The sequence below is a fragment of the Microcebus murinus genome, chromosome 24 (assembly GCF_040939455.1).
Source record: "Microcebus murinus isolate Inina chromosome 24, M.murinus_Inina_mat1.0, whole genome shotgun sequence".
NCBI classification, from domain to species: Eukaryota; Metazoa; Chordata; class Mammalia; order Primates; family Cheirogaleidae; genus Microcebus; species Microcebus murinus.
In genome coordinates, this window is record NC_134127.1 from 29,339,535 (window position 1) to 29,366,450 (window position 26,916).

The 26,916-nt window shown below is 42.4% G+C and overlaps 1 protein-coding gene across 2 annotated transcripts in view; it reads left to right on the plus strand.

Annotated features, from left to right (window-relative positions):
* The window catches only part of CSMD1 (CUB and Sushi multiple domains 1), a 1,569,742-nt gene that overhangs the window by 1,524,348 nt on the left and 18,478 nt on the right, over nt 1-26,916 (plus strand). Inside the window, exons 54-65 of one of the 2 annotated variants that reach the window (XM_020282735.2) lie at nt 1,405-1,578; nt 7,937-8,125; nt 10,782-10,955; nt 11,885-12,067; nt 14,570-14,746; nt 15,551-15,730; nt 18,291-18,464; nt 19,196-19,369; nt 20,615-20,688; nt 22,510-22,621; nt 24,072-24,251; nt 25,549-25,593. In XM_020282735.2, the coding sequence (XP_020138324.2) occupies nt 1,405-1,578; nt 7,937-8,125; nt 10,782-10,955; nt 11,885-12,067; nt 14,570-14,746; nt 15,551-15,730; nt 18,291-18,464; nt 19,196-19,369; nt 20,615-20,688; nt 22,510-22,621; nt 24,072-24,251; nt 25,549-25,593 (1,836 nt within the window). The remainder of the gene's footprint in view (nt 1-1,404; nt 1,579-7,936; nt 8,126-10,781; nt 10,956-11,884; nt 12,068-14,569; nt 14,747-15,550; nt 15,731-18,290; nt 18,465-19,195; nt 19,370-20,614; nt 20,689-22,509; nt 22,622-24,071; nt 24,252-25,548; nt 25,594-26,916) is intronic. The other variant, XM_075997279.1, reaches the window with a different exon arrangement.

Below are 26,916 nucleotides of genomic sequence, written 5' to 3' on the forward strand. Positions count from 1 at the left end.
TTCAGCGGTGTTTGTATCTTTGCCCTATTCAATCAGAATACAGACAAATTTGCAAGAAGTTCCTTCCTTTAATACAAAGAGGTGAAATTATGTGAAATGATCAGCCTCAAACTCTGTAAATTCAAAGATAAATATCAACTACTCTTTTAAGAATAGAAGTACCTTCTCTTTACTGCAAAATTCCTCTAAAAGCCAATTGTTTTACTAATATATCCTTTATTTTCCCGTGAATTATGTAAAGGAGATGTCAATTCAACTACAGGGCATTGGAAGGGATTGTCTGTCTGAGACAGCACTCTGGAAAATGGACAAAGTTCAGGGGTGAAAGCTTTACTTGGAAGAAAAAAAAACTTGTTGATGAGATAAATGAGGAGGAAAACACCAGTTTTATGATCATAATGTGTTTCTTTTGAAAGGCCAATGACAGATCTCTCCCTGCTGTCTTGCTGTTATTAATACTTGGGGCTTGACATAGTGGCAGTTCACTACATCTCAAAGGATCATACAAATAGGAATTGTCAACAAAAATACTATTTGAATGTGCATAGTTATTTTGCTAATTCCATGCTCTTTAAATTGATGCTGGAGTAATTTTACATGGAAATGTAAAGCCTCAAGCAAATCCTCATAATGTTTCAAAAGGGAAGTTTTACAAAATCAGCTCATGTGTATGAGGAGGAAAATATTCAAAATTCATGATTAATGCAAGAATTTTTAGCCTGTCTTTGTTTTTCACTGCTTCATTTTTAAATCACTTTGTATTATTCTGTCATTCTTCTAGCAAGAAATAATAATTATTATGATGAACAAAAAAAATACAGTTGGCAGGAGCTAGTTATTTTCCACAATTATAATAAGAGCCTATAGGTTCAGCCTGGGATTCTTACTCCCAATGTTCCTTTCCAAATATAAACACTATCCGTGAAATGTCTGATTACTTGAAAACCCTTTAATCTATATATTTGGCATACCTGCATATTTATTAGTAAATAATCTCAGGACAGTGATGACCTTTTTTTTTTTTTTTTTTTTTTTTTTTGAGACAGAGTCTCACTCTGTCACCCGGGCTAGAGTGCCGTAGCGTCAGCCTAGCTCACAGCAACCTCAATTTCCTGGGCTCAAGCAATCCTCCTGTCTCAGCCTCCTGAGTACCTGGGACTACAGGCATGTGCCACCATGCCTGGCTAATCTTTTGTATATATATTTTTAGCTGGCCAATTAATTTCTTTCTATTTTTTAATAAAGACAAGGGTCTTGCTCTTGCTCAAGCTGGTTTTAAACTCCTGACCTTGAGCAATCCTCCCACCTCTGCCTCCCAGAGTGCTAGGATTACAGGTGTGAGCCACCATGCCAGGCCAACCTGTTTAATACTGAACATCAACCTTGACCTTCCTCTCTCTATAGCCATCACCTGTGGTCACCCTGGAAACCCAGCCCATGGGTTCACCAATGGCAGCGAGTTCAACCTGAACGACGTTGTGAATTTCACCTGCAACACGGGCTATCTGCTGCAGGGGGCGTCCCGCGCCCAGTGCCGGAGCAATGGCCAGTGGAGCAGCCCTCTGCCCACCTGTCGAGGTAGGAGAAGCATCCGGGAGGTGAGCCCTTTGCTCTCTCAGAGTGTATCGGGACATCCTCTTCCTGTGTGTGCTACTTCCAGTAAGAAGTCATTTAAAAGCCCCTGAGCATCATTAAGACCAATACTGAAAGAATGGCAGCACACACTAAGATCCAAACCCAGGGTTCTTGCTTCTCTGGACTATCAAAATGGATTACATCTGGTGAAGTGGATGAACTGACCATCAACTGAGTGTAAAACCGCCCTGTCGCTTGGATGTGCATGTTTTATCAGCTTACTTAACAATGAAGTGGGAAAACGTATTTTTTAAGCTCTGATACTTGATGGTAGAGGAGGAAATCACTTCAGGTTTCCGTGTGTGTGTGGCATTCTACTTAAATTAAATTTCCTCCGGTGGCATTTGTATTCATTGCCTCTTTGCAATGAATAAGGGGGACCTTATCACAAAGACAGTGCCATGTTCCCTTTAGGGTTTTCATGATACTGAAATTCTCAAGTGGGAAATGCAGCCTTGGCTCAAATGACATTTATTTATTTAAGAACATGAGTCCTCTCTTCTTGAATACCTTCTTTTCTCACAGTATTTGAATATTTGAATGGCTTGTATTCATGCATATCTTTGTTCTTTTTAAAAGGGGTGTGTTTTTATTAAACAATTAATTAACAAGTTATACTTTCAAACATAAAGTTGGGCATAAGGAAATGGTAGTTTTGAGCTATGTCTGCTGTGAATATTTGTAAATTCTAAGTTGTTTTTTAAAGAAATGTTTCATAATCTATGAGACTGTGCAGAAGTTTTAGGGTAAGGCCATATCTGGTTTTAGGAATCATCCCAATTTCTTTTATGTTGGTTATAAGCTTTTGTACTTTTTTATTATTTCCAGTTAACTCACTGATTACATTTCCCAAACAAGAAATCTCCAACAGTTGCAATTTTACCCATAGATGTACAATTTAGTATGTTTTAGTTGTTATCCCATTAGGGAAATTTTAAATAATTTATATAATCTAACATCTCTTAATTTATCAGCGAGTTATGTGTTCTATGAATGAATTCATTGTTACAATTATTAATGGAAACATGCTGAGTGTCTATGTAGTCTGCACATAAGGTGAACAGGTATCCTTCGTACCAAACCTTAGAAATAAGAGGCCCATCGAAGGACTAGCCATTAGGAAAATCAACTTTTAGATGAGATGTGTCACCTAAGGTTTTGCTCCCAAAAGAGAGGAACCCGAGTTTATCTGAAATCGTGTATCCATTAATAATATAGCAGCCCAGTTGCTGGTGTTGATATAACATATGGAAAACAATCTGTAAGTGGAGAGAAAGTATCACATTAAAATATAAAAAAGAGAGACAGTATATGAGGGAAGACCAGAGTACGTCCACATTTCCTAAAGAAGACACACCCAGCCCACAGTTCATGTAGTGGCCGCAGAGTTTCTTGAAACGGCCTCGTTTGTTTGTTCAGCATCTCACACAGCACAGGATCTCCACGGTCCAGGTGAGTGCTCACTCAGCACATAAATGGGGATGGTCATCCCTTTCGCACCCTTCCCAGGGTGGAGAGGGGCTTGTCGTTCAGAGCAAAGACATGTTCTCTCTCTCTGCAGCTGCTGGGTGTCCTGGGTTGGAGAGGTGGGAGTAGAGTTCTTGTATATAATCTTATATATTCACAAACTTGTATGCAATCTGTATATAATCTTTTACAACCTGCATTTTCAAGAAACCATATATTATGAAGAAGTTCCATATTAAGAATTGCTGTTGTATAAAGTTGATAGCTCTTTAATTAAAATCCAATACCTTAATGAGTTAAGTTACATGCCTTTAAGCCTCCCTAGCAAGGCCCTTCATACAGACTGGTTATTATTTAGTCAGTACATGTGATAGAAAAATACACTCAAAGCTTGGAAATTAGAAGAGCAAAGAGATGATTAAGAATTAGCTCTTTCTAACTTTGCCTTATAACTCAGCTAAAATCAGCTCAGGGAAAATATACTTGCAAGAAGTCCTAAAGTCCAGATTTAAATGTCATCATGTAGATTATTTGTATGAGCCATTTTCTCGTGTTATTTCATGCCATTCGCCTCCTTTATGCTATGCATAGTCTATTTGGCAAGAAACCAACCGGGAAAATGTTAGTATCTGTCTAGGACTCAGAGCATTGTGTAGCAGAGAAAACGTGGTCTTTGGAGTTGGCGTTCGATGCCACCTTGCTCTAGCCGCAGCGTCTTAGAGTTAACACTCAACTTCACGGGAGACAACAGTTTTCTTATATGAATAAACAAGGAAACAATACCCTTTTCATAGGGTTCTGAGAGTTCTAAGTAAACCAGTGCTTAGCAAAGTGGCTGGAACTCAGTAAATCTGAGTTTTCTCTCTCAAAATGTATCTTTTCTCAGGAAAGTCAGGCAGTCAATTATAATTATAATCAATTGCAATGTTTCGCTTTCATCACACCTAAAAATAGAAACTACAGCTAAAACCTAGCCATTCAGTTTTATCAGTTATTGATAAAAGATGAACATAATATAACTTTTGCATATTTGAAAAATAGTCATACATTTTTGTTGTTGTTGTTACTGTTTTGTTTCTCTGTGACTAGCAATCCTTTTTTTTAATTACTATTATATTGATTCATCCAGTCAGGGAACAAATCTAATAATGTTTATTGTCTGAAATACACTGAATATTTTGTAGTTATTTTTATCTTTGACCTCTGAAGTTTCTATAATTTCTTCTATTGAAAAGTTGAAAAATCACAAAAAACTTTCCTCAATTGTAGGTGCTTTTAAAAATTTTATTGAACTAATTTTTACCCTTTTACCTGATCACCAATGAATTTAAATTGGCTAAATTGGTTATTCTTACATTACAAAACATAGGTTTTAAAGAAGATTTTTCAGTTCACAAGCAGGTTTTTAATAAGCCATCAAAGACATTAAGAAAGAAGAAAGAAACAGGAGTGGACACTAAAAAATTACTTAAACACATATTTTAAGCGAAAAAAAAATCAGGAAAATATGGAGAATTATTTTTCTCCTCCTTCCATCCCTCCCACCTTCTTTTCCCCTTCCTTCCTTATCTCCTTCCTTCTTTTCTTCTCTTCCTCCTTCCTTCCTCCCTTCCTTCCTCCCTTCCTCCCTTCTTCCCTTCCTTCCTTCCTTCTCTACCTCCTTCCTTCCTTCTCTACCTTCTTCCTTCCTTCTCTACCTCCTTCCTTCTCTTCTTCTTCTTTCCTTCCTTTTCTCATTTCTTCCTTCCTTCTCTTCCTTTCTTCCTTTCTTCTCTCCCTCCTTCCTTCCTTCCTTCTCCCTTTCTTCCTTCCTTCTCTTCTTCCTTCCTTCATTCCTTCTCTCCTTCCTTCCTTCCTTCCTTCCTTCCTTCCTTCCTTCCTTCCTTCCTTCCTTCCTTTCCTTCCTCCCTTCCTTCCTTCCTCCCTTCCATCATTAAGTGCTAAGAATACAGAATACACGGTCACCAAAGCCACCTGGTTCTTTCTCCGTGGGCCAAATCCCCAGCGCAGCCTCCCTCCCCACGTTGCCCCCGACAGCGCCGTTGAGAGGAACCAGCCTCTCGCTGCGCTGCCTGACCTGCAGCTGGGCCCCCCAGGTGAAGCTCAGTCAGACGCTCCTATGACCTCCATATTTGTCCATCCATCAATTTAGAATTTTTGTTGGAACAGTTCCTTTTAAACCTTACGAGTTATACCATATTGAAGGTTGTTGCTAAGAAAATTAAAATGTTAGGAGAAAACAATAAGGAATTAAAATTATATGTTTGCCTACGCAGTGTGCGATTTAGTGACTTTAAGTACAACCTTTGTAATTAAAGTGGAGAAACAATGTAGCAATATCACATCCCAGCCTCCTGCACCAGCTACACGTGGAATGCACCATGTATCTCCCTGATGCAGGCAGAAGCCAGTGAGACAGGCACAATAAGTCCACAGAATCCCTTTTGAAAACTGGATAAAATTTTGGACATGTTATATTTCCAGTCTACCTACAGAATGATAGTTTCTATTCTCTGTTTGATATTTGTGTGTGTGTGTGTGTGTGTGTGTGTAATATGCACGTGAATTGTTTTTGTGTAGTTTTAAGGCTAATGATCATCTTAAAAAAATTTAAGCTCCTAACCTAAGTAGGTATTTCTGACTGCAGCTCTATATAGGACAGAAAAAGTGCATGAGCAGATTTAGAGTATTTGTGTACGTGCCTCTTCCATCCTGTGGATCCATCCGGTTGCCCAGGTGGAGCTCATGAAGTTTTCATTGCTCTCTAGCATTTTTTGCCACCCACTATTTTAATGGTGCTGATCTAGGTATTAATAAAAGAGAGGGAGGAGTCTGGGGTGCAGCATGTAACACACCTTCCAGGAAATCCGGGTGCACCTGGCATTTCATTTCCAGGGAGGACAGTGCTATCGTCCCCTGTGCCTCTCTCCACAGGCAAGAGGGGCGCTCGGGGAGAACTCCAGTGCATACCATCAGGGTGAGTTTATAGAACTCACGGGTTGCAGATCTCCTCCTGCAGCCCTGCCTAAACTAGGAGAACACCCCAGCTCTCGGCTGCAGCAGGGGTGCAGGTGGAGCTCGTTGCTCCTGCACCGATTGCTGCATCCCTGTCTGGGACCCCCTTTGCTTTTGTATTGTGTCTGCAGCCGGACCCTTCCCTGGAGCATCACACAAATAATGGCAATTGTTTTGCACACATCCTTTCATCGCCACACCATTAGGCCATAGTAAGGAAGGTGGGCCAAAAAAGGGAAAAAATGCAAAAAAGAAAAGCAACACCAGCTCCGTCTGGGCTGCCAGAGTCCTGCAGCCGTTGGGTGTCCATGGAGCATCCCACTGAGCTGCTCAGTATACGCTCAGGGGCTCCCTCCCCAACTGCCCCAGTGGCTTCCTTGCTCTTATGACAAACACAGCTCATTGTTTTGGGGTGGTCCTGAGAGCAACACAAGCACAAACACAAAAGCATCCTTAGTGTCCAGGCCCAGGAAGGGCCTCGTCCCTGATCAGGGTGCAGCACTGGGGTGCTTTTCCCATCTCCTGGGCTTGACACGCAGCTCCAAGGGCTAGAGCAGCCCATTCAGTTGTCTTCCAGGATATACTAATAATCAGTTTTCCGATTGTATTAGATTTTCTCCAAGTAGGTAGTTCCTGCTATTTCAGAAGTTCGTGTTACAATTTTATTGCAGATGCAAGGCACCACGGGGCCTTAAAAAATATCTGCCTGTACTCCATAAAGGTGTGCCTAGATTTGGTTTTTGTTTTGTTTGTTTGTTGTTTATTTGTTTGTTTTTGATCAAAAGAACTCAAGTCTTTCTTCTGTAAACCCAGGGTTGCTTAAACAAGCACAGATCACTATTCTGCAGCACAGCCCTGAAAGGGAACTTTGCAAACCTTCATTCTGCGCTCCACCTTCCTCCTTGACGTGGAGAAGAAATCAAATGTGCAGCCCAGGTTGGGGGTTGCCTCCAGCTCCTGGGACCCGCACTGCGCAGTGGCTGCCTGAGATTCACGTGCACAAACCTTCCCTGAGCCAGGCATCTCTGGAGAGAGAGTGGCCTCTCCAACAGCTGCTCCTTTCACTGGTGTGCCAGGGGTCGAGGCGTGATGTGGTCGGGGTCTCTCTCTTTTCCTCTACTCCTGCAGAAGCACATGGCTAATCCCCTCGCAGATGCCCGTGGGCATCCAGGCCGGGAGAACGCCTTTCAGGGGAGCCAGAGTATGTCTTGCATGCCGCAGAAGACAGACCCACCACCGGTTTATTTCTAAAGGGAGAAGAGGCTTAAGTCAGAGTCTGGCTTGATGTATACATCATTAAGTGTTGATGGAGGAATTGTCATTTTTTGTTGTTGTTGATTCGACACTTAACAGAAATTGCTGCAGGCATGCACATTGAAGCATTAATGTGTGCTGGGGAGAATAGTTACTGCAGTGCCACAGGCTGTCCTGAAACCTCACGCCTGAGTGAAAGTGTTTTAAACTAAACCCATGTCATCATCGAGTTCTATTTTACCATTTTGAGAACATAAAAACGTAACCAGGAAAACTAATTTTACGATGTGAGTTAAAGAAACGTGTTATTAGGACATAAAGGACATTAGCTTCATATTGTTAAAATTGCCACCCTAGCAGGTCTACTACTCAACAGTTTTTGCAGCAAACTGGCTCAAAACAATAAGTAGAGTTTATCGAGGGAGCAGAATTTCATAAGCCTTGCCCACAATATTTGCATTGTGTGAACTTTCAGCAATGAGGAGGAATTCCCCTTCCTCTCTGATCTGCTTTGTGTGTGCTGTGTAGCCATTTCTAAATGACACGTACATGTTTTCTTTCCCAGTGGTGAACTGCTCGGATCCAGGCTTTGTGGAAAACGCCATCCGGCATGGGCAGCAGACCCTCCTGGAGAGTTTTGAGTACGGGATCAGCGTCCTGTACCATTGCAAGAAGGGGTTTTACTTGCTGGGATCTTCGGCCATAACCTGCACAGCAAATGGCTTATGGGATCGGTCTTTACCCAAGTGTCTGGGTGAGTGAGGCTTATTTTGGATCCTCATGCATGTAGCCCTATAAGGACACCATCAACAAAACAAATTATATGTGTATCTGTCCAAAAAGGTGCTGAATGTTAATTCTCTCTTCCCCTCTCACCACCAATTGTGTGAGTTCTTATGATAGTTTTAGACAGTTGGCAAGAATCCCCCAAATGCAACTTAAACTGATTTAAACAAGGTGTGATCAGCGTGTCCATACACCTGACCCCGGAGAGAAGTGGACCTAGGTTGCTGGACATCGCTTGGGCCACAGGTGCTTTTGTCTCAGCACTGCCGCTGCCCATCCTGGCAGCGGGCTTGCACCACACCGTCTCTCAGCTGCTCTCTCTTGCCTCCGGAGTTCAGAGTCGTACCAAAGGGCTCTGGTGTGGAGTTTCCACCTGGTGGCCCAGCATCCATGCCCAGAGGGTGGAGGACCCCAAGGGACTTCATTTGGGTCTCAGGAGCCCTCCTGGTACAGGCAAAAGTGACCGCAAAGGAAAGATAGTGTCTTGATAGTAATGTCTTCTTGAATTGTATCTTCAAATCAGGGGAGGGAGCACTGCTCTGAAGAATGGAGGTGCTCCTCTAGGCAGAGAAAAGTATAGATCACCACCACGCCCCCCCCGCCCCGAAACATTATCATCAGTGTATTTTAGAGCCTGTAGATTAGCAAGAATATATCGTTTTACCCAAAGAGCCATTGTCTTATTTTCTTTAACTTGAAAAATCAGATTGTCTCTTTGAGCTCAAAGAGAATCATCTTTTAAGAACATAGTCTGATCTGAAAATTTAGGAAGAGGTGTTAAATCTCTTTGGCCTTTTTAAAATCAGACCGAAACATAAAAATCCTTAAAATCAAAATCTTATATCCATAGCATGCATTTTGTGTGTATAAGGAAACCAGGAAAGGACAGCAACGTTATGAATCGAGTCCACACACACACACATACACACACATGTGCTAATCCATCCTGCATCTTGCAGTTACAGTGTTGGGAAGTACATTTGAGAATGGATTTGTTAGAGTAAATTATTTTCCCTCTAAGTACATTTCCCTCATACCCTTTCTGATTGACACAGAAACGTGTCTCAAATTTTAACTTAAACAATACAGTTAATTTCCGTGAAGAAAGAGAATAACTTTCAAAAAAAAAAAACTGCTCACCCTTATGTGACCAAAACAGTGCATCTGTAAATGCATTACAATCTTCATTAAATGACATCTGCATCATAGTTTTCCATGTCTTCACACATGTGGACTTTTTGGAGAAATTAGCTTTGTTTTGTCTTTTCGTTCCCAGAACATTTAAGTCTCCCCGGCTTACGAGAGACTTCCGTTAGCTCTGGTAATGAGGCTGATGTGACTCGAATCTCCAGCCGGGTTTTCACTGACTCTCATTTTCCTCGGTGGCTCCCCTCCCACTTAGCTGTCATTAACAGTGGGAATGCCTGTGACTATGGGGAAACAGAGGGCTCGGAGGAGCACTTTGCTTTTGCGAGCTCCAGGGCCCATCTCCATTTGATCCTGTCGTATTATTTCACTGAAGGCTCCCTTTTTCCTCTTTTGCTTCAACTAGAAATACTCATTGATCCAACATGCCACTGTTTCAGGTCTAACTGGCTCTGGTTTAGGACTCTGTGTAGATAACACCTGGTTCTCTCATATATGGATGTCCACGAAAGACAGACAGTGGGGAGGAGGAACTTGGCTCGGGGTGGGTGATGCCTTCCCGGCTTTTAAATCCACCTCTCTGGTTGATACTGCTTTGGGGTTGATAGTTATCAAATGTCATTACTCCAGGCTATTAATTCAGTTGTCTTTGAATAATCCATTGGTAGCCTCAATCAATCCAGTTAGTTTTTTGCACATGGCATAAAACGTTGTCAATCCTTAACCCTAATTTGTTACTTCATGAAAAAAAGAGACGAATCTTCACTATCCTATTAATGTATTAATCTGGATTCCAAAATTTGCCTCTTTGAGGGATATTTATCAATAGATTATGGACCCAATTTGGCATAATTTTAATGAAATGAATGGAAATACTGATACCATTTTATGGAATAATATGAGAAAGAAATTGTCATTTATTACTATTATTATTTTATTTTCACATTTTAGATTGCCATCTATTCAAAGAAAACTTGATAGAATGGTCTTCCTAGACATGTGATTGAAGATTAAGCAGATTCAGCAGAATTTAGTGTCTATGCTAAATTTAGTCTTAGAATCCTTGGGGAAGCAAAGGATATGATTACTCTCTCAAATTTCTTTCAATACTGCTCATTTAAAATATGGTTAAGGGTAGATGGAAACATTTTAGTAGGACAGCTTTCTCCTTGAAAAACTACATGAACGTGTATGGACACCCTCACCTTAAGCAAAGCTACATTAAGACAAAAAAAATATTTTTTTTCATTGACATAACATTTTCTTGTCTTTAGTAAATAAATATTCAGGCAGGAAGTGTCATCCAGAACTTGATATTTCGCACCAATTACAGTAGGAAACTGTAGGGGGTTGCCAACATATGCAGATGTTTTTCCTTGGTAGGTGATGTTACTGCAGGTGTCTATGTGGGAAATCTACCAACGCAAAGCGGTTTACCTGGAATGACATGCTCGTCTATGTTATTTTGTTTTCTTAAGCTATATCGTGTGGGCACCCAGGGGTTCCTGCCAACGCCGTCCTCACTGGGGAACGGTTCACGTTTGGGGCCACAGTGCACTACTCCTGCAAAGGGAGTCACAGCCTTGTGGGCAACAGCACCAGAGTTTGCCAAGAGGACAGTCACTGGAGCGGCGCCCTGCCTCACTGCGCAGGTGAGCAGTGCACCGTCGGCAAAGGATCGGAAATAGGCTGTACTCGTGCCCCTATTTGAAATTCTTATTATCTTATTTCCAGCCAAATATGCCCGAGCGGTCCCCAACCTTTTTGGCACCAGAGACCATTTCCATGGAAGACAATTTTTCCATGGAGAGGGGTGAGGGGACTGTTTCAGGATGATTCAAGGGGATTGCATTTATGGAGCACTTTATTTTTATTATTATGACATTGAGATATCTAATGAAATAATTACATAACCCACCATAGGCTGGGAACCACTATTACAGACCATGAGCATTGTCACCGGCGCTATTGGCAACACCAGCACTTAAGTGGGAGGCGTGGGAGTATCTGGACCATGTGGGGGAGGGAGCTTTCTCACTTGCTCAGGGGCCCCGATTGCTCCCTGTGCTTCCTCTCGGTCCCTCCATATTTTCCCCACCTCTATCATCAGGAATCCCATTGGCCTTCTTTGAAAAAAAAACAATCATTTTAACTCTCCTATGAATGTTTTTTAAGTAAATAAGATTCCTGGAATCAGCAACTGTGGGTGTAATAGTGAAGCATTGAACCTCTTGATTGATTTTTTCATTCCTGGGACACCTTAACGCTGTTTCCCTTTTGCCTTCTGTGCCCATCCTCCAGGGAGCACCTGTGGCTTTCACCAGCCAGAGTTTTCCTTCTTCTCAGGCGTGTTAATAGGCTGTTTTCATTCTAACGACACAGGCACAATGTGCTGCATTCTTTCATTTCCGGAGCTATGGCAAAGAAAATCTCTCTCCCAGGATTCCCAGAATGCTGTGTCGCCAATAACTCATGGTTGCATCCATATCAAAACAAAACTTTGCAGAACCTTTAAACATAGTGACTGTTTCAAACAAGTATCACACAGCTGTGCATTGCCATGTGTGTTTGTTTTGGGCAGGAAATACTCCGGGGTTTTGTGGCGATCCGGGGACCCCCGCGCACGGGTCCCGGCTGGGGGACGAGTTCAAGACGAAGAGCCTGCTGCGCTTCTCCTGCGAGGTGGGCTACCAGCTGCGCGGCTCCGCCGAGCGCACCTGCCTGCTCAACGGGTCGTGGTCGGGACTGCAGCCCGCTTGTGAGGGTGAGTCCCCTCCTGCCTGTAACACCACCTTGGCAGTTACAGCCAGGTGATTCAAAATCCCACAGAAATTCTATACATTTATACTATTTGCACAATTAAACCTTCTCCGCACCCCCCAAAAAATGTCTAAGAGCATCATCAAAAATCATGACTATAAGGTGTGTGGAGATATCCCGAGTGTTCAAAGGTCCCTGTGTCACTGATCCTTAAACTCTGAAAGTTTGTAACAAACTTGGAGGTTTCTCATCTTCTCCCTGGTGACAAGTGGCATGTGGATCTGCCAACGTTCTGTGGATCCCGGCAGTGAATGAGCAGGAGCAGCTGGGTCACCGATGGAGATTTCTGAAGTCAGTTTCCGTTCCCACGTCATTTCCCAGCTGTTGGCAGCCATTGTCTGGAGCGCAGTATCGCAAAGGAATCTAGGGCTCTGTTCTGTGAAATATTGTGGAGTGGATATATTTGGTTTTAGTATTTGAAAGGGGCATACTGTGTTTCCCCGAAAATAAGACCTACCCATAAAATAAGCCCTAGCAGGATTTCTAAGCATTTGTGCAATAGAAGCCCTACCCCGAAAATAAGCCCTAGTGACGGGCGTGGCTACGCAGCGCGTCCGCACAACCCATGCACTTCCTCGCGGAGCGGGAAAGAAGACGAGCAGCCCTTCTCATCTGCCCCAGGAGAGCTCTAGTGCTCCACAGGAGAGATTGGGACTGATGGTTCTAAAGGAAATAGAGTTGCAGGATATTCAGGATGGAATTCGGGGTTTGGAGAGTTAAGGTGATGTTCCAGAAGAAGATGACTTAACTCTATTTGAATAAATGTAGATTGTACCGTACTTAAAAAATTAACACATGCCCTGAAAATAAGCCCTAGGGTGTCTTCTTGAGGAAAAATAAATATAAGACCCCGTCTTATTTTCGGGGAAGCACAGTGGTAGGGAGGGGTGCAATGCTCCAGTGATGACACTAAAAACTGACATGGACACCTTGCCAGCATCACGCTGTTTGTGGGCGACATCTATCTTAGGCAAAGGGGAGTGGACTCGAAAGTCATTTTGTTTAGAGCTCAGAAAATAGCTGAGTTATAATTCAAACTGATACAACTTTAAATGTTAGACCCCCAAAGACAATCACCGCAGCAACAAAAATAAACAAATGGGACCTGATGAAATTAAAAGCTTCTGCACAGCCAAGGAAACTGTCATTAGAGCAAATAATAGCCTACAGAATGGGAGAAAATATTTGCTTTCTACATATCCAATAAAGGGCTGATAACAAGAATCTATATCGAACTTCAGAAAATCAACAAGAAAAAAAATCAACTCCATCCATAAATTGGCAAAGGGCATGAACAGAAACTTTTCAAAAGAAGACAGACTAATGGCCAGCAAATATATAAAAAGAAAAGTACTCAGCATCTCTAATCCTTAGGGAAATGCAAATCAAAACTACAATGAGATATCACCTAACTCCAGTTAGGTGAATGGCCTCTCTCGAAAAGTCCCAAAACAACACATACTGGCGTGGAGAGATTGGAACACTCTTACACTGCTGGTGGGACTGCAAACCAGTACACCCCCTGTGGAAAATAATTTGGAGATACCTCAAAGAGCTAAAAACAGGAATACCATTTGATCCAGCAATCCCACTACTAGGCATCTATCCAACAGGAAAAAAAGACATTCTATAAAAAAAAGACATCTGCACTTGAACATTTATAGCAGCACAATTCACAATTGCAAAGATGTGGAAACAACCCAAGTGCCCATCAATACATGAGTGGATTAATAAAATGTGGTATATGTATACCATGGAGTACTATTCAGCTCTAAGAAACAGTGGTGATATAGCACCTCTTGCATTTTCCTGGATAGAGATTGAGCCCATTTTTCAAAGTGCGGCATCACAAGGATGGAAAAACCAACACCACATGTGCTCGCCATCAAACTGATAGTAACTGACCGACACTAAGGAGCTCACATGGCAGTGATGCTCACTGGGTGCCGGTCAGGTGGGGGAAGGTAGAGGCAAAGCCACAACTAATGGAAGTGGAACACACTGTATGGGGGAGGGACAGGCTTGTAGGCCCGGCTTGGGTGGGGCAAATACATGACATGTAACCAAAATGCTTGTACCTCCAAAATATCCTGAAAAAATTGAATGACTGAATGAATAAATATCACAACAATTCTATCTTGGCATTAAAAACCTTTAATGCCAAAGTATCAAGGCTTCGAATTTCTTCTTTAGCTCATGCTTTAACGTGTCTGGGAGGAGCCCACTTTAGAAAGGACAATGTGAAAAAGTAATTTTTATGCCTATAACTGATCAATAAAATTAAACACAACGGACAGCAAAGCATGCATTAAATGTCTTTCATAGGATTGCGTGCTGTGGTTTTGTAACGAATGAATAGCCTATGAAGCCAGTAACCTCTGGTGGCTGTGTTTGTCATTTGCGCGTGGGTCACCTGCTCTGCGTGCTGCTGCTATTTCCCTGACAGCCGTGTCCTGCGGCAACCCCGGGACCCCCACCCACGGCAGGATCCTCAGCAGCGACGGCGTCCTGTTCTCCAGCTCCGTCGTCTACGCCTGCTGGGAGGGATATCGGACCTCGGGGCTCACGACGCGGCACTGCACGGCCAACGGGACCTGGACAGGCACAGCGCCCGATTGCACAGGTGAGTGACGGCCGCCAGGTGCGCTCAGGGACGTCACCGTAAAATCCACTCCACTGAGAGAGTAAAAAAAGGAGTGCCTTTAAAGTGTTTTATTGATTTTTTTTAAAACTCATAGACAAAAGAAATACATATATATATATTTGATGTTATGACTCTTTCTTAAGTACTGTATGATTTTTCTCCATTTTCTTATTTATATGGTTGAGGCTACTTTAAAAGGCCAGTTGCGGCCGGGCGCGGTGGCTCACACCTGTAATCCTAGCACTCTGGGAGGCCGAGGCGGGCGGATTGCTGGAGGTCAGGAGTTCGAAACCAGCCTGAGCAAGACCCCGTCTCTACTAAAAACAGAAAGAAATTCATTGACCAACTAAAAATATATATACAAAAAAAATAAAAAATAGAAGGCCAGTTGTCTTGTACGTTGCAAAACTGAAGTCAAAGTAAACCCAGGCTTCCTCTGCCTGTAGACCATTTAGTCCGCAGGGAATTAAGAAAGCTGTGTGGTTCTCTGGCCGCAGCCTCGGTCTCTCTGGTCGCCCCCGTTAGAGGCTAGTCGGGGGCGGAAGCCGGCACCTGCGGGGCAGCCCCCAGCGGGACTGCAATAAGTGACTGCGGACACACAGCTGCCTGGCGGGCGGGTGGGATCACCACACAGAGGACAGCGCCGCTTTGGCACTTCTCTCCTTAGTCGCTTTGAATAGGAGCCAGAGAGAGCACTCCTGAATGACAGCTCCCCCAGAGGGACCTAGAGCAGAGCGCTGATTAATTCGTTTCACGGGTTCTCTCTTGTCACCTGCCTGTTAGTTGTCAGTTGTGGAGATCCGGGCACCCTGGCAAACGGCATCCAGTTTGGGACTGATTTCACCTTCAACCAGACCGTGAGCTTTCAGTGCGCCCCCGGCTACCTCATGGAGCCGGCCGCGGCGGCCAGGATCCGGTGCACCGAAGACGGCACCTGGAACCACAGCAAGCCCGTCTGCAAAGGTCTGCGCCCTCGCTGCTCTGTGTCCTTGTTCTTGCTGATGTGCACCAGTCTTTACTGATCATATTTGATTTTATTTTGCAAGCATTTATGCAAGCAACCATTCCAAGGAGCTAGGCATTCTTAAAAATCCATTTGCAAGGGTTAAATCACTTTATTTTGACAACACTTGAATCTCAGTTCTGCAGATGGGAAAACTAACTCACAGAGAGGTGCAGCAAGAGGCTAGGAACACAAACCCGGTGTTGGAGGGGTCGGGATCCGATGGCGGTCATGCCACCCCCGGAGTCAGCATCTGAGTCCCGAGGCGTTGCCGTGTGTCTCCTGGTGACCACGCTAATGTTGGCTGTGCCAGGCCTCGTGGCAGAGACGGCGTGGATGTCCCTTCTAGGGATTGCTAGGAAGGTGGCAGAGACAAGATGCCATCTGGTGAGGGCAGGGTGCTTGGGGGAGAGGGTTAGTGCTATGAGGCGTTGTGGGCTGTGGTCGCTGAGACTGAAGAAAGTGGCGTGATGAGGTTTGCAGCGACTCCTGCGGTTGGCCTTCCTGCAGGTCAGGGCGTCTCTCAGTGACGGGGAGCGGGGATGGAGCTGAGCAAGGGCGGGTGGGGTTTGCGTGGTCACGGTTTCCGTGGGCACCGCAGGGGAGGGGTCCCGGCACCCTTATTTGCGGCAGGACAAGAGGGGAAGGGAGGGGCAGGGGCTTGAAAGCTGCCAGTGGCCAAGCAGAGCAAAGTGGCGTCGTCCTCTGGCTAGACGGGAAACAGGCCGGACACTGAGAGCGTGAGAGCTGGAACCCAGGCAGCTTCGTTCGCGGAGGGGTGGTCCTCTGTGGGCTCTGAACCGCAGGTGGTTTGGTGCAGACGGTTTGTCTCGAGGCTTCCATGAAACCCAGGTGCTCAAACACTTTGCCCCCATCTCCTTACACCCCACTGGTGTGGCCATGTTCAGGACCTTCCTCCTTCCTCTCCCAGCAGAGTTGAAGGACGGTCTCATCATCTCCTGTTCTTTCGATTGGCATGCTGCCTGTTACGCAGGGGTCCTCAGGCTTTTTAAACAGGGGCCAGTTCACTGTCCCTCAGACCACTGGAGGGCCGGACTATAGTTTAAAAAAGCTATGAACAAATTCCTATGCACACTGCACATACCTTATTTTGAAGTAAAAAAACAAAGGGGCAAAAACGCCTGCATGTGGCCCGAGGGCCGTAGTTTGAGGACACCTGCTGTTACATAACAGGCACTGACTAAATGCTTAAGGAAACTCGCAAAGTGGTGCTGGGAGTGTCCCAGTCAAATGCTCTTAATGGGAATTGCCAGTAAAGGGGTCTGGCTGCTGTGACTTCATGGATGCTCTTGTGGGTTTTTATTCTTCTGTCATCCGTTTGATTCATCATAACGCCGCGGCCAGCAAGGCCCAGTGAGACTGGATCTGTCTCTGTCTCTGTCTGTCTGTCTGTCTGTCTTTCAACTTATCTCCTTCTATTCACCCTGTCACACTCTGGGCTACCCTTTGTCTCTTGGCTGTGCCCCTTGGGGCTTTGCCCCCAGTGTTCCCCCAGTCTAGAACACATGCTCCACGAACTTCACTGGAGCCTCAGGAATTATTTGTTGACTCAATGAACAGGTGCCGTGGCCAGAGAAAGACCTACATCCAGCTCTGGGTGTGTGCACGTGTGATCTGTGTGCGTCAGCATGTCTTTCTCATGGGAGAAGGCATGAGCCCAAACATGCTAAGGTGTAGGCAAGCCTGTTCTGCACCTTCTGCTGCTGCCAACAGGGTCATTTGGAAACTTCCACTAATTTCAAAAGTCCAGGAAGCTTTTGGATCTCTGGAGAGGAAGAGTCTAGAGTGTCTGTTGGATTCCCCCCCACACACTGTTATGCATCTTGGTATACTTTCTAGAGTGGGAAAGCGGGGACCTGTGGGGCAGGCACCAACAATACACCTTCCCCAGGAACCATGTTCTGCTCCTCAGGCCAATAAAACAGACATCAGGCTCTGGGGCTGCGATGAGACACTTGCACATGGTATTTTACAGAACCACCTTTTAACCATGCAAGCATTCAAAAAATATTCAGCAAATAAATGAAAAGACTCTGTCTTTTGGAAATCATATACTATTTTAAAATAAAAATAAAGATGACAGGGGAAATTCTTGCCATCTGTATATATAAACTCATGTCATAATGGCCAAGTCTTCATTTGAATTGTGCTCAGTAACCATCATAAAAAAAGACACAAATCAAATAAGAATATTTCTTCTTTTGTTGGCCGTGTAGATATTGAGAGTGTCAAGTTCAATCCTGTTTCCCTTTACCGTGGGATGCGTTTTGACTCGACTTTGCTTTTGCATATGTGATCCAAATTAATGAGGAAATGTCAGGGCAGTTTTCTTATTTTGATATACTGTCTTCCCTAGTAATTCTTTTATATTAAGAAAAAAATAACCCTATATGGAGATGTCATTTGTAACTCAGGTAAAATTGAAATGTGAGCTGCCTGAACATCACGGCGGTGGTGGAAGCTCCGGAATGTTGAGTGTTGTTTGTTCTTTGGAAACAGCCGTCCTGTGCGGCCAGCCGCCCCCAGTGCAGCATGGCAGAGTGGAGGGGACCGACTTCCACTGGGGCTCCAGCATAAGCTACAGCTGCGTGGACGGCTACCAGCTCTCGCACTCGGCCATCCTGTCATGTGAAGGCGGCGGCGTGTGGCGAGGGGAGGTCCCCCAGTGCCTGCGTAAGTCCCCGTCCACACCTGTCCCGCCCATCACAGGTGCAGCGGTGACCAAAATCACCACACACTCCACGGTTAAAACACAGTGACGTCTGGTTATAGCCTCATCATCATGCTTAAAAACTCCAACTCGAGACTTCATTGTGTGGCCCGGGGACAGATGCTTTCCTTCCACCCCTGTGCTGGTTAGAATACGGTGTTTCTCCGAAATAAGACCTACCCATAAAATAAGCCCTAGCAGGATTTCTAAGCATTGGTGCAATAGAAGCCCTACCCCAAAAATAGGCCCTAGTGATGGGCGTGGCTACACAGCGCATCTGCACGACCCATGCATGTCGTCGCAGAGCGGTCAAGAAGATGAGCAGCCCTTCTTATCTGCCCCAGGAGAGCTCTGTTGCTCAACATGAGAGATTGGGGCCAATCTAAAGGGAATAGAGTCACAAGAAATTCAGGATGGAATTCGGGGTGTGGAGAGTGATGATGATGTTCCAGAAGGAGATGACTTCACTATATTTGAATAAATGTAGATTGTTGTACCGTACTTAAAAAAAAAAAATAACACATCCCCTGAAAATGAGCCCTAGGATGTCTTCTTGAGGAAAAATAAATATAAGACCCTGTCTTATTTTCGGGGAAACACGGTAGTTAACCCTCAAACCGACGAAACAAGTTCATTAGATGAACCTGATTTGGGGACTCCAATAGAGCTGACGTCTATCCATTGTTTCCCACAGCCATGTTCTGCGGGGACCCCGGCACGCCCGCGGAGGGACAGATTAGTGGGAAGAGCTTCACCTACAATTCTGAAGTCTTCTTTCAGTGCAAGCCCCCGTTCATACTCGTGGGATCGTCAAGAAGGGTCTGCCAGGCGGACGGCGCGTGGAGTGGGGTTCAACCCACCTGCATCGGTGAGAACCCTGAGGCAGCCACAGACTGTTCGGGGATATTTGGAGAGGAGGAGGACACTCTGTTCCAAAACTGGGTCATTTGTGGTGATGTAGATAATGTTCTTACACATGATTTTCTGTGCAAGGTAATATTCTTTGAGAAGGCAATAGGCAGCTAAACTGATGTGCAGTGTCTTTTAAAGCCTGCAAACTGAATTTGGAATTGACGCCAGACGTCTGCTAAAGTAGCTACTACACTTTGCTCTCCTTCCTTCAGTGGCTCTCTTGTGTGCATCCCAACTGAGAGCTGCACTTTTGGGGAGAAAATGCAGTTATTAACGTTTTCTGAGACGCCATCACCCAAGAGACAGCCTTGGTGGTGTCTGACTGCTGCAGACTTGAGTTTTATTGTTGGGTTCATTTTGTTCACAGACCTTCCTGGGGCAGAGGAGTGGGTGTTCTACAGATTCATAGTAAAATATGAATGATTATTTTACATTATTTCCTAAGAAATTGACTGTCTGCTTAGAAATAGAGACAGCATTAGAAATGCTTTTTCTACTTATAGGAACACGCACTGTCTTCTGACTCAAAATACTGCTACGTGGTAGCCGTCTCTACACTATAACTATCTTTCTTCCCCCTTAAGGTTAGTTGCCCTAGTGAACAAAGTTCAAAGTTATCTGTTTTGTTCTTCTACTAGCAACTGGAAAGCAGCAAACAAGGAAGTTGGAGTGCTCCGTGATTGCTCAAGTTCTGTATTTTTGGAAAATGTCCCTATTGGCTTCTCATAGGCTTCAATTTTGAACCGTTAAATGTAGTCCTCATTTTGATGTCTTGAGAAAAATTAATTCAAGAAACTTGGAAGGACATCACAGATGGCCAGATGAGATGCTGTTGATAGAAACCTCATAAACTGAAAGAACTTAAGAGATCATTATTATGGATAGTATAGTGTTAACATAATATATATGCGTCTGTAGAGATAATTAAACCAGAGAATGGAAAAGAATGTACTTATTCTTATATAGAAAAGAACATGTAGAACTATTAAAAGTATGATAAAACTCTAAAAAGTAACATCTAAAGGAAATGTCTGGAAGAGAAGATAAAAATAACAATTGAATTTTTAACTGTCATTAAAAGCATCTTGCACATTTGTCAAAAAATATTTTACCAATTTTGTAAGATCCTTTAGTAAAAAAAAAAATGATAGAATTTCTGTAATGGCCATATCTGGTCTTTCTTTTTAATTGTGAATTTCAGATCCTGCCCATAACACCTGTCCAGACCCTGGCACCCCGCACTTTGGAATACAAAATAGCTCCAGAGGATATGAGGTATTTCATTTTTATATTACTATGCTTTTCTAGAAATGTAAAATATAATAGATACATAAATATGAATATACATGTAGGTTTTATACACCGTATCTTATTCTCGTTATATCTGCCTAAATAAAATTCATTCGAAGAGGATTTCTATATGAGTTTTTAAATGCCAAAATCCGTAAATCCATTTGTATTTTGATTACAACAGAAATAATTGTGGTATTAATTTCTGCGTGAAAGCAAGCATCCTTCTCTTCCCTGCTACACTTATGTGGCAGTTCTATAATTGAGGTAACCTGTCATTGCATAGCTACCGTGAAAGACTTCATTTAGGAACTCAATATGATTGGCAAATAACATTTAATTCTAGAGAAATAAACAGAAGAAGAAAAGGTATCAAAGTCCCTGAGTCTAAGTTCCCTTGTGGAATCTGTTCTCCCTACGATCTCTTAAAGCTCTGAGAATTATCGTCAAACTAAATATTACTTTGGGGTGTTCATTTGACACTTAATAAAATGGACATGAAAGTCTCAGTTAATATTGGGGAAATATCTAAGAATGGATGGTAATGAAGCTTGAACTAAAATGATTTAGCCATCTTAATTACTCAAGTAACTTCATGTCTCTCTGAGTATATGACTTTGAAAAATGAAGTTAAATATATATACTATTTCCAAGATAGAGATATCATAGATTTAGAATCAAAGACCATTTTCCTCAACCATCCCCCTCCCCCCGGATCTTTCATACCCAGTAAAATATTCCCATTTTACTGGGTCTGACACGCATTGACTATTTCCTTATAGCTCTCTTGCATTTCACAAAGAAACTTCTCATAGGTAGCTGGTATGTTAAATCTGACTCATTTTATATTAAGTCTCAAATATGTCCTTAAACTCCAGGAAAATGCTTTCTGGCATATGAATATTTATACCAAATATCAAGGAATATTGTAAAACACCATATGTGGGTATTGTTTTCATTAACTCCCTACAAAAAAAGAGAAGTTTGATCACCGTTGATCACGATTGCTTTTAGCAATCCTTAACTTCCCTGTGCACAACTTACAGTAAATAAAATTTTATGACGATCGTATATAGCAATATATTCCTACCATGGATAAATCCTTCACCCTCCTTAGGACAAGATAAAGTTGTGCTAACTCAAATTATAGATTGTACCCAACAGCAACAGCAAGGTTTACTGATATTTTAAATGACACAGATATCATCTTTTAAAGGGATGGTTGAGACCACAAGATGCAGCTCTCACAAAAGCTGCTGCTGCTGCTGCTTCTTCTTCTTCTTCTTCTTCCTCTTCCTCTTCCTCTTCTTCCTCCTCCTCCTCCTCCTCCTCCTCCTCTTCTTCTTCCTCCTCTTCCTCCTCTTCCTCTTTCTCTTCCTCTTCCTCTTCTTCTTCTGGAAACTTTTTAGTTTTGAATGTCACAGATGAAATTTTTATCTGTTTTCTTTAGCACATGCTGAAACGTCACTTACGCAAAGTGAATCATCTCAGTTTTGGAGCTTCCCTGTGTTCTCCTATTGTTAATAATGCAATTCATGTGACTTGTGTCCCATTCTCAAACCAGGCGTGGCCCCTAGGTGCACAAGCTCTGGTTAATGCACAAGAATCCATTCAGAGTGCCTGCATATATCCCGTATAACGCTTTCACATGCAGTTAAAATGTGCATGTTAATTCAAACAGTGGTTTGGGGCGAAAGTAAGCAATTATTAGTATACTTGTGTGCTGGCATGTGCTTGTGAGCATTGCTCATTTATACTGACTGTGTTCCTTTTGCCTCTGAAACTAGTACTGGATTTCCTTTCCAGGTGGGAAGCACCGTTTTTTTCAGGTGCAGAAAAGGTTACCACATCCAAGGCTCTACGACCCGCACCTGCCTTGCAAACCTGACGTGGAGTGGGGTACAGGCCGAGTGTATGCGTAAGTGTGATTTCCTCCACCACGGTCGGCAGCGGCCTGTTTATCGTCAGATGATGTCTGGGAAGGGTTTGCCTTCAAGGGGAATCACGAGAAACTGTTCTGTTTTTGTTTGCATTTAGTCCCCTAATCCTAAACTTTTGAGTGGTGCTCAGAGTGGGGATGCCTAGAACCAGCAGCTTAGCGGCATCTCCTGGGCGCTGAGTAGCGATGCCTGTTCTCAGTCTGCACCCCAAGGCTATGGGTCAGAGACTCGGCATGGGGGGACACCAGTCTGTAGTTTTCCAAGCCCTCTGGGGGCTTGTACCAGATTATTAAAGAGCGGGTGAACCGGGTCATGCGCATGTCGGTATAAGAGTAGAAATGTTTAAAGTGGTATCCTTGGTATATAGTTGAAATAGATATGCATTGATCATTCAAATGGTTGCTTAAGGATCAAATTTTATTTCATGAGAATTAGAAAAAATGTTATATGAATGATGAGTAAGTCAGTCATTCATTTCACCTGCTATGACTTCAGTGAAATATAGTGCCTTACCTTAATATGTTGAACATAAGAACATTAGTAGATGTTATAAGAAATTATTTAATAGTATATAAGGGCTTTTGTATAATTATTGATCATTATTATGTGTATTTATTTCAAAGCTACCTTCTCTACTCTAAACCACTACTCCAATTATATGTAAATGATATATACACATATATGCATACACATACGCTTGTATGTATTAATATGTGCATGTGTGCACATACACATATATAATATGGAGCTTGATAACATCAGGTCTTCATTATGTTGAAGGTTTGAAAGTTTACTAAATTGCCAAGTAGTGATAATACTTAAAGGAATTGCATTCACAATTTTAAAATGGTAAACTCCTTTTATAACAGTCTGCCAATACCATGACTTGGGACATATGCGGACTTTACAAACCTCTTTGAAACATAGAATACACATTACAATCTCATTTACTCCTAAATTATATTTTAAAGGAAATAGGAATTTGTAATATTTTAATTGTTTTGAAATACGTTTCAAATTTTTACCAACATTAATTAACTGAATAATAAATTTGCTAGATGCTACCAGAAAAAAGAAACCAAAATGTTATTTCTGGATATGTGCCAGTCCGTATGTGTTTAATATATAAAATTACCCTCTTAAGGACTTATAAAGTACTATGTATTTTTTTAGATAATCTTTGTAGTATATCAGAAGTGTTCTGTCTATTTCAAAGCTTTGATCTCTAAATCTTTACACATAACTATATATAAAAACCATTTCCAAAATCTTTTGCTCTATTTTTTTATTTTTTTTTTAATTTCAACATTTTTATTATCCTGGATGCAACTGGAGCCCATTCCACTCTATTTATGTCATTAGACACACATGCTAACTCTACAGCGACCAAGGTTTCACTGTTTCCTAATGGCATGGATACTGTTTCAGCTCATGCTTGCAGACAGCCGGAAACGCCAGCGCACGCGGACGTGAGGGCCATCGACCTTCCTACGTTCGGCTACACCTTGGTGTACACCTGCCACCCTGGATTTTTCCTCACGGGTGGATCTGAGCACAGGACGTGCAAAGCAGATATGAAATGGACGGGGAAGTCGCCTGTTTGTAAAAGTAAGTCATTGATCACAGAACGGAAGCTCATTCCCAAGGAGCAAGGAAGAGTGCCAGCTGCCCACAGGCTAGTTCCAGGTTTAAGGCTCATTGCAGCAGCATGATGCTAATAGTGTCATCACCCCGCTTCAGCCGTGCTTGGCATGCGTGAGCTGTGTGTGCGCACAGACGTGCGTATCTAAGTGTCGGATACGATGGTGGTGTAGCTAAACGGAGGCATAGATTTTATCATTTGCTGATTTCCTATTAAGCCAAAGAGAAAAGCGAGTTGGTTAAAGAAAAGAATCCTGAGTTAAAAGGAAAGCAGTACACGGTGTATTTTCACAAAATATGTATTTCTTAAAGATGGAAATGGATAAATATCAACCAAGTACCTACAAAAATATAAATGGAACTTTCTGTGTCATTTTGAAGACCGCAGGATGTTTGTGGCAGAAGATAAATGTGTGTGTTCTTGACATTGGTTCTATGTTTTCAAATGACAGAAGTGATTAGCATGGAGATGAAGCATTAATGCATCACAAATGTGTGTGTTTGCAAGTGAGAGTAAAATGTCTGGCTCAGATTTGATAGTAGCTAAAGCTGCAGGTTCCCACCAAACATAATTTATATACACACTGAGCACTAAACGGCATAAACAAAGAGTCCAGCGTGCGGTCAGGTCAGTGGCTTTAAGTTTAGCCTCCTGGGGCTTCTTTGTCATTCTCAAATGAGGGACTTTTAAGAGACATTTGTTTCCCTTGCCCTTCGCTGTCAGAAATAGAAGAATGCAAACTTTAAACATGACAACTTGTGGTTTGATATATGACCATACAAACTAAAAGATTATGAGTTAAATCTAACTGATAGACTAAGTTAAACATTCTGCAAAGGAAACAATTTGAAGTTCTTCAACAGTAATTTATAAATTCATTGATTTGGGACTGGAAAATTAAGAAGGGTTATGACATGTTAGTTATTTTGGACATCACCTCTCAGGATGTCCCTAAGAGGGTGTCGGAAAGTGGGCACAAGCCACCCTCATTGCAAGGCTCTCTGTTGTAGCACTTTAAATGGAGACACACGTTAGGTAGGTGTGTGCTGAGTTTTCATCATTGCATTCAGCCTTCCCACAGACACAAGGAATATCCTGTTGTAAATACATGGGTTTAAAACATAGGTGTATAAGGTATCTGTATTTTGTGCTTTTAAAAGATCTGGAGAAAGAAAGGAAAATTGCTTCAATTTGACATTTTTTTCAAACTTATTCAAAAAAATAAATGTTTTTGAAAATGATAATTTGTCTTTTTACTTGTAGGTAAAGGAGTGAGAGAAGTTAATGAAACAGTTACTAAAACTCCAGGTTTGTATACCAGAACAGTTATAGATTTCGATCAAATAAAGTGATTTGTTCTCTACTATACTTTGTACAGTGAAACGATCTTTAACATTTAAATTTCTGAATCCAGTAGTCCATGACAACACTAACGTTTCAATTATTTAAAACACCAAGCCCACGCAGTAGATTTCTATCTCTTTCACAACAGTAGTTTGTTAAGGAAATAACACTGCTTCACTTGCAAAGAAAACCTTTGGCGTCATCACGCAGTTGCGTTGAAAGGTGCCTCGGGCGTTTTGTAGGCAGAAGTCGACATAAAAAGTTGGCCCTGCGTGTGGTATAATGGAGAGCCTTATAACGAGGGTTGCGGTCCATCCTTTCTCCAAGTGAAGGAGCTCTTTCAGGGAGGCGTTTTGACAGATTCAGTTGTTAATTTGCACAGTTTCAATGCGGAGCCCCATTTTTTATCACATTATCTCCATAATTCAGGTATCCTCTGCCTTCTAAAACTTGAAGTATACTTTTGGGTTTTTTTGTTTTTGTTTGTCTGTTTGTTTTTTGCGGTTGTGTGTGGTGCCTTGCTAACTGCATTATGCAGCGGACTGGAAGGGTGCAGCCCCACTCTCTGAGAAAGGTGTCGTCACTTGGAATCTTCTGGCATATTGTATCTGTGTCACGAATGTAGATGCTATTTAAATCACAAGATGTGTCCTCAAATTATATTTATTTAAGTCAAATCTTTATTGTCGTTTTCTCAGAAATAGAAAACCTTTGTAAATAGATGAGGTCATTTGACTAGTATTTTCTTTATTCAGGTGTTAACACTAGATTCTTGGACACAAAGCTCTATTTTAGAACCGAATGTGCAAAGAGCATTTGCAGTGCTGTTAAGTCACAATTCCATGTTACACGTTTAACCCTTAGACTAGATAAAATGTACCAACATGATTAAAGGAATTTCTCCAATTTACACCATGAAGAATAAAACATACCTTGAAAATCTTTCTGGACTATTTTATCTAAATATTAGTTACAAATCAAGTACACAAGTCAATACTCTTTATCTAGGCAACACTTTCTTCAACAGAAGGAAACAATTTCTTTTTGCTATTGTTGTTTTGTATTTGTCCTGTTTTTTATTTGCTTTTTCATATGTAAGATATTGAAATATATACATTCTCTTGCAGTAGGTGCAAACGTTATCATCAATGTACCTTTTCTCACTTTCTCTGAAGGGAACTGCTAATCCAGTCAGTTCTTTAGCGAGGTGGCACATTCTAGCACGGCTCGGCTATTTGATTCTCACACTGTGCTGCATGCTATCATAACAAGGGAAATGATAAGGAC